The sequence below is a fragment of the Brachyistius frenatus genome, unplaced genomic scaffold (genome assembly GCF_029030835.1).
Source record: "Brachyistius frenatus isolate BFR_SWC_R1_liver_20210118 unplaced genomic scaffold, ASM2903083v1 Contig_18, whole genome shotgun sequence".
Taxonomy (NCBI): domain Eukaryota; kingdom Metazoa; phylum Chordata; class Actinopteri; family Embiotocidae; genus Brachyistius; species Brachyistius frenatus.
Window position 1 is genome coordinate 1187724 of NW_027210617.1, and position 7277 is coordinate 1195000.

The 7277-nt window shown below is 49.8% G+C and overlaps 1 protein-coding gene across 5 annotated transcripts in view; it reads right to left on the reverse strand.

The window, feature by feature from the left end:
* Positions 1-248: 248 nt before the first annotated feature.
* The window catches only part of ttll7 (tubulin tyrosine ligase-like family, member 7), a 72579-nt gene continuing 65550 nt past the window's right edge, over positions 249-7277 (reverse strand). The window contains exons 22-24 of one of the 5 annotated variants that reach the window (XM_069694718.1): positions 6798-6904; positions 2305-2380; positions 249-1453 (exon numbers count right to left, since the gene is read on the reverse strand). In XM_069694718.1, the coding sequence (XP_069550819.1) occupies positions 1333-1453; positions 2305-2380; positions 6798-6904 (304 nt within the window). In that variant the 3' untranslated portion in view covers positions 249-1332. Of the gene's footprint in view, positions 1454-2275; positions 2381-6797; positions 6905-7277 lie in introns of all 5 variants that reach the window. The other 4 variants (XM_069694719.1, XM_069694721.1, XM_069694722.1 and 1 more) reach the window with 4 other exon arrangements.

Sequence of the window (7277 nt, forward strand, 5' to 3'; positions counted from 1 at the left end):
GGTGGGGCAAAAGGCTGCAGCTGCTTATCTCAGCTGCAAATCGCCGCCGCCGCCGCCGCCGTCGCCCGGCCCGGCCCGGCCCGGCTCCGTCCAGCGTGCTCGGCAACAAAACGAAAAGCGAAGCGCGTTCTTCTCGAGTGCGGCCGATGCAAAGGACGACATAATTAACGACAACACGAATTCTTCAAGTATATTCCGAACGCGGCGCCATCGGTCTGACTTCCACATCGAGGGTGTGGGGGGGGAGGGGGGGGTCGTCTAAAGGGACTACAGATTCTAGGCATGCGGACACTACGAGCCGCCGTCCCGGGCCTGCGACGGACCGCAGAGTGCGCGTTCTGCGGTCTCGGGACCGGCGGGTGCTCTCTCTCTCTCTCTCTCTCTCTCCCGAGAGGTTCGGCCCCTTCACGCCGCGGCGTCGGAGTCGGGCCCGTTCTCCAAAGAGGCGGTCGGGGGCCCGGCTCCGCCGCGCCGACGGTCTGAACGCCGCGGGGCCCAGCGGCGCCGCGCCCTCCCGCGCGGGGAAGTCGCGAGGCACCGGCATTCAAAAGTTAAAAAAAACAAAAAAAAAAAACGTTTTCGAGTTCTGCGGGCAGCGCCGCCTCCCCCGTCGCTAATCTGAGCTGCCGAAACATCAACATAAAGTGACTGTTGTCAACGTAAAGCCTCTGATATAAGTTAGGAAATAAATACAAAAAAAAAGGAAGAAAAAAAACACCAAAAAAATGAATTACAGAAATAAAAGAACTGATTACAGCCAGCAAAAATAAGCGTTTTTACATCCAAATGAGGGATAGCTTTGTTTAAATTATTCCATACCTGCATTCCGCATCAGCATTCACTGCATTCATGGAATACCTTACAAAATAAATAAGTACATAAATAAATAATCCTTGCATTGTTTAGTATTTGTTATTCTTTCCTTTTACAGTACCATGACTTGTAACTGTACAGTGAGTATATTACAGCAATTACAATGAGAAAAGAGGAGGGGGGAGGGGGGCACCCGTCTTCCGGTGTTACTGGGGCTGAAGGGAGGGACTGAAGGGGACCGCCGGTCTGCTGGTCTGAGCTGAACTTAAAGCGAACGACGCCCCGCAGTAATCCCCAAATCATCCGGCCTTCGCTTTGTTGATCTTCCACAAGAGGACCGGGCCGAGGCGAGGCGAGGCGAGGCCCCGTCCGGCGTCCGGAGCTGCACCAAATTCAGATCCGTACCGGGGCCGCTAAGATCTGGGTTTTGGCTGGGAGGGAGTCCGGGGGAGAGGGGGGGGCTGGGGGGTTTTGAGGTCAAAAGGCGAGGTGTCAGAAGCCAGGGTTGCCACGGTGACCTCAGAAGTGGCCCATCCTGGCGGCGAGAAGGCTGCGGGAGCGTGGCACGGCCGAGGAGATGCGGCCAAAGCTGGACGAAGGCCACTTCACGATGAACTGGGAGGTCACTGGCAGCAGATACCTGGACAGACGGACAAGAGTGAGGGACGGAGGGATTAGGGGAAAGGATGAACATAATGAGAGGATTAGTCATGCAAAGGTCACAATTTAGAGGTCGGGGCGCCTTAGCAGGCACCGAGACGGCATACGGCCCACTTTTCACATATTGATTCTACCATCTACGGCCGTCTCCCTGTGCACAATTCAACTTTAACAACAGCCTGGTGGGTTCAAGATATTATGACACCCCATCAACTTAGAAACAAGAAAAGGGGGGGGGAAACCTGGACATTTTAACTGTGAGATCCGTATGAGCTGTAGCTTCCTGTGTGCCTTTATGGACTAATCAATTTTGTCTGCAAAATGTCAAGACTATGGTGTAAAATGCTGTCGTTTTTTCGTTTATCACAGACCGAGGAGTCTTGTTTTTCTGACCCAACAATCCGAAACCCAGAGATGTTCCGTTTTCTGGTTAATGTGTGACAAAATAAAGGCATTAAATCTTCAAAACTTAAAGTGGTAAAAGTAATAAACATTTGGCATTTTGTCTTTAAAAAAAAAAAAAAAAAAAAAGATATGACAGTGATTTTAAGTTCTGTTGATCAACTAATCGGTTCATTATTGCACTTCTAATAGTGTGCAATGTTGCAAATCCAAAATGCCCTGCACACAGCGCTCATGGCTACAGTTCTGTGTAAAGAGTTTCTGTGCAGTGGTGACGTATCTGTCGGTATCTGTAATGAATCCTACTGAACAAAAATCGTTTTGTTTTTTTAAAATTTCTTTTAGAACAACTAGGCTTTTCAACTTTGACCCTTACATATCATGAACAGAAAATCCTCACCTATCGTTCCGAGGCATAGACGTCAGTACCTTTCTAAGACTTTTCTATGACACCTTCCACCGAGACATAGCAGTGAGGCAGCTCCTGCTAACAGCGTTCCAGTACCTGAGAATGAGACCAGCGTCAGGTTGAGATAAGAGTCCGGAGGGGGCTGAGCCCTGCTCCCAGCTGCCTTAGTTAGTGGAAATGAGTCAGATATGGTTGCCAGAGCAATGTCAGATGAGATGATCAGACCCTGGACAAGGTTAACTGAAGGTTATGCAAATGTCGGGGGTTTACTGTTCAGAAGGGGCCGAGAGGGGAAGTTGGAATTCTTCCGGACTGATCGGTTTTGAACCGCGAGTTACATTTAGGGGCTTTTTCCAGCTCACTCCTGATAATATACATATTATGTGACCTTATTTCTACATCCTCAGCGAGGATCTTTAGCTGGTTAAAAAAAAAAAAAAAACGCATCTGAAACTCTTTCAGTTAAACGAGTCCAACGGTCAAAGGAAACAGTCCCGCTGGAAGAGTTTAAGATGTGACAATCTAATCAAAAGGGAGCCACTGGGACTGAGGATTACAGACTGAGGAAATAATATCTTCTTTTAAGCTCGTGCACAGATAGCACACTTTTGCCTCTGACAGCCCTCGTTCCTTGTGAAATAGTTCTCGGACAAATTAGCCTGAGCAGCTTCCTCTGAAGTCGACCGGAAAGACAAAAAAAGAGGAAAAAAAAAGGCATGTCGCTGAGGGCATCCGTTTCAACACAGCCAGAGACCCAGGAGAGTTAGGAGGATTCAAATTAACTTGATTTAGTCCAATGAGAGTGTCCTTGAAACGGCTTCAAGTGGGCCGTAGGTATCCCTCCAGCGCATCACCTTCATCTGCGGCTGGACTCGGGGAACAGCGGATCGGTCTGACGGCTCCCTCCGTCGGACCGGGCGAGTGGTATTTCGCACCCGTGATTGTGGTGTCACCTTTGGGATTAATTCCCCCCTGCGTTTCCCGTGCGTGTCTTTTTTTTTTTTTTCCTCCTCGCTCGCCACCCATCAGTCCGCCAGCCCCCTTTCTATGAGATTCGCACAACGCATCTGTTGGGATTGTGTTCTCGGGCTCGTGGTGTGATTTCTCTCTTCTGTTTACAAGGTTTTCACTGGGAAAACCCCCCGGGTGTGGAAATGGAAAAAACAAAAAAAAAGGGGGGGGGGGGAGAAAATCAAATATTGAACATTCATCGGGGGACGAGTGTGTGTTCTTCACAGCTCCTCTGCTATTCACTTTGAGAATATTCAGCTTATAAAAAAGAATCACTGTGGTGGTGGTGGGAGGGGGAGGGGCTTCTCACGTCCAAGCGGCTGCTGTCTCTGCAGGCTATATTTAATTGGACCCTCATTCGGCATCTTCCAGGTTCGACCGCCTTTTGATCACGAAGAAGGCCTTGGCAACAACGTGCACGCTTGAAAGCGAGAGGGAGGTTTGTTCACGCACTCGTGCTCCGCTTCAATCCATCAGCTGACAGGGAGGCAGACACTCGGCGTTCCGATCCGTCCGTCCAAAGCTGCGATCCGCCACGGTTCCTCCCGACAGGCCTCCCGCGCCAATTTTTACGCCCGCCGTCGAGACGCAACTGCCGCAGCGCACTTTAGGAGAAGAGCAGAAGGCACCGCGACAAAAAAAAAAAAAAAAAAAAAAGGGACGGAGACGGAGGCCCGCCGCGGCAGCTGACGCAATCGTAAACCGAGAGGTACGAAGAGGCTCGGAGGTTATCCGCAGCCCACATTCAGCTCAACACCCCCAATTAACCCTAATTAACCGCCACACTTTCAGACAAATGAAAGTTAATAGAATCTGAAACTTTTGCCCATCATGGGAAAATTGTCTTTGAGTATTGACAGTAATTCCGGGCTTAACAAGAAAGTCATTAGAGGGGCTGTCTGGCCACTTCCTCTCATCTGCCCACGCAGACGGAATGACTTTCCGACAGCGCATCGGGCGGTTGACACACCTGCGTGAGGGGCACTCCGCGCAGGAAGGATGCTTGAACGGGAGCAGGCAGGTGTGGTCATCAATGGAGACCCCGAGGACTCCGGCTCACAGACCGGCTTTGATGTGCGCCGAAGGCGGCGAGGACAACCGCTCGCGTGCGCGTGTGCGCGTGCATGTGCGTGTTTGTACTCGTGTGCATGCACAGCGTGGGGATGTAGGATTTAAAGGAGCCGAGCAGAAGGTGTCGTATCCGATGTCTGATTTCTGTGGTTCAGGTTAGTCAGACCGTCGGGATCGACGCGAGGCCGGACTTTGGGAGACAGACCTAGTGTGAGCTGATATGATCGCGGCACCGAGGCGGGAACATCCGAATGGAAATGGTGAAACTGTATCGTGAAGTGCGCCCGTCTCCTAAGTTTCTTCAAAGTGCGTCCGTGACAGCTTTTGAGAAATGTAATCCATCATTCACCAGTGGTTTTGTTCTTAATCTTATTACGCTCTTACAGTAATATTAGTTTTAGTCTTAGTAAATTTTGCCATTTCCTGTCTTTGCCATTTTCTGTCTTACAAATGATTGACCCTCGGCAATTATTATTAATTTAAATACATTTAAATCATTTACTTCCATTAAAAGGGAGGTTAAAGCATGTCTTTTCAAGCATATCTTACATGGCCATATGGACATTAGAAGTTTTTAGTCTCAGTGGTTATTATTTGCGTTCCTGCTGATGCCATTCTAACGGAAAACACGGGGACAAAATCCACAATCCTCTTTTAAACTGGTTCAAATCTAGTTGAAGCTCAACTTTGGCCTCCGAAGTCGGAGTTAGACAAATCAGGTGTGCTTTTTTTAGTGTGAAATTCCCTCCCTGTGTTTCCTCGGGCTGCTTTCACAGCTACCGTCTTCGGTCGGGACCTTCTGACTTTTTAGTTTGGTCTGGACCAAAGTAGCAGCTGCGATCGGTGCCTCTGACCACAGTCTGGACCAAAAGGGAGGATCAAACTGAACCTTGGTTCTTTTGTAAAAACAGTCTTGGCGTGGTTTGGACTTTTGGAACAACAACAGGAAGTTGAGGCGGGCTGTCATAATTCAATAAATACTAGAAGTTAAAGGGCACGAAGAGAAATCCCGCCGTAACACACAGGGAGGGGAGACAAAGTATTTAATTTTAATTTGACCCGACAAAGAAATCAAAATCCCCCCCCCCCCTCCAAAAAAAAGAAAAAAAAAGAATGGAAAAAAATGGCAAAGTCTGTAACTTCATTTGTGACAGAAAACTAATCACGGGTTGTAATACCATAATAATAAAAGCATAACGGCAGTAAAATGAATCTGGTCATTGATTTTTCTCCATTAAAACGGAACAATTCTACGCGATTTGCACGGCCGTTGTCATGACAGCAGGACCGGATGCATGTCATGTCTTCAATGTGTTTGCGAAATTGTAATTTGCAAAAAAAAAAAAAAAAAAAAAAATTTGTGTTCCAAAAACATTTGAACTGTGGTCGGAAAGGTTTTCGGTTGTTAAGAGGAGGCGGCGTTGAGACTTGTGGATTGTGTCCCCCCCATCTCTCCCGCTCGAGGTTTTAGGAAGTGATGCTCTCCGCCAGCGCCGGCAACCGGCTCCTCCTTTGGACTGACTTGGCCGTTTCGATGCGAACACGGCGCAACGGGAATAGTTTGAGGTCAGCGGAGGGCGAGTCGCTGAAACGGGACAGAACGACGGTCGTGTCGCAGTCACGTGCCGTGCATGCGCAGCCACGCGCTCCTCGTACGCACGCAATTTACCCTCTCGCATGAAGCTCGTGCATCAATGAGGAAATAATCCTAATTGCTTCTCAGCTCTCTGAAGTGGTGGTGGGTTGTGAGCCCCCCCCCCCCCCCCCCCCCACCGCATGCCCGATGGAGAGATGTGAAACACGTGCGTTTGCGAGACCACACGATGCGAGCCGAGGCCATTTTCGGTCTTCTTGTGACAAGAAGAGAGCGGCGCTTGGGGTTGACCGCGGCGCTGACGCGGCGCAGGCGAGGCGCTCGGTTCCCGCCGAGGCCGCTCGTACCGAAAATGCACTCGGGGCTGGGATGCTCTTTTGATGGAAGCTTTTGAGTGAGGGGCGCGGTTTGGCATGTGGCGGCAGCGTGATCGGCCGGCGGTGTACCGCAAGCCGAACCGAATGGTTGCGGGTTTTTGACCGACAGGTGCTCCAAACAGTCTGAATTGGGCTCCCCCCCCCCACCCCTCTCCCCCCGCCGAACGCGCAGTTTTGGGCTCCCGAGATCGTTGGAGAAGCATCCCACTCTCGTGCCGCGTCAACCAATCCAAACAACGTCCGAGCGTTGGCGAGGGAGAGGAGAGGAGGCCATGCCAGACTGTTGGTTGCAGAGCCAAAGCAACCATCTTCGTGCAGGTTGGGACCGAGCCTTTGGTACAGCCGTGAGGTGGTGGGAAGCAGCAGTGAATAAGGGGGGGGGGGGGTGTGGTGGTGCTGGAAGATGGAGGGGAGGAGGAGGAGGAGGAGGAGGTTTAGCAGAACTAAACCAAGCAGAGACCTGCGTCGAGGGGCGAAGAGACTGAGGAAGAGGAGGAAGAAGTGGCAGCGACAGCAGCAGCAGGAGTGGAGCCATGGGTGGAGCTCGGTCCAGCAGCAAATGGAAAGCTTTTTTTTTTTTTTTTTTTTTTTTTAAACACAGACATATATAGACACAGAAGAAATCAGGATAGACAGACCAATGCATGCTTAAAGGGACACTCAAGGATACCTACGGCAAATCTATGGAAACACCAACGTACCTACGTCTCGTGCATGAAATCCAACTGCAGTTACATTTTGACACTCTCGCACTGTTCGACTGATTGATTTATATTCTCGAAACAAAATGTCTCGAGATAGAAAACATGAACAGCAACAACGCCAGAATAGTCAATTGCCGAGTAGCTCTGGAGCTGTACACAAACTCCAGTTTTCTTTTTTTTTTTTTTTTTTTTTAAACAGCTGAGGTTTTTTATACAGTAGGCGCAAAGTGATAGCC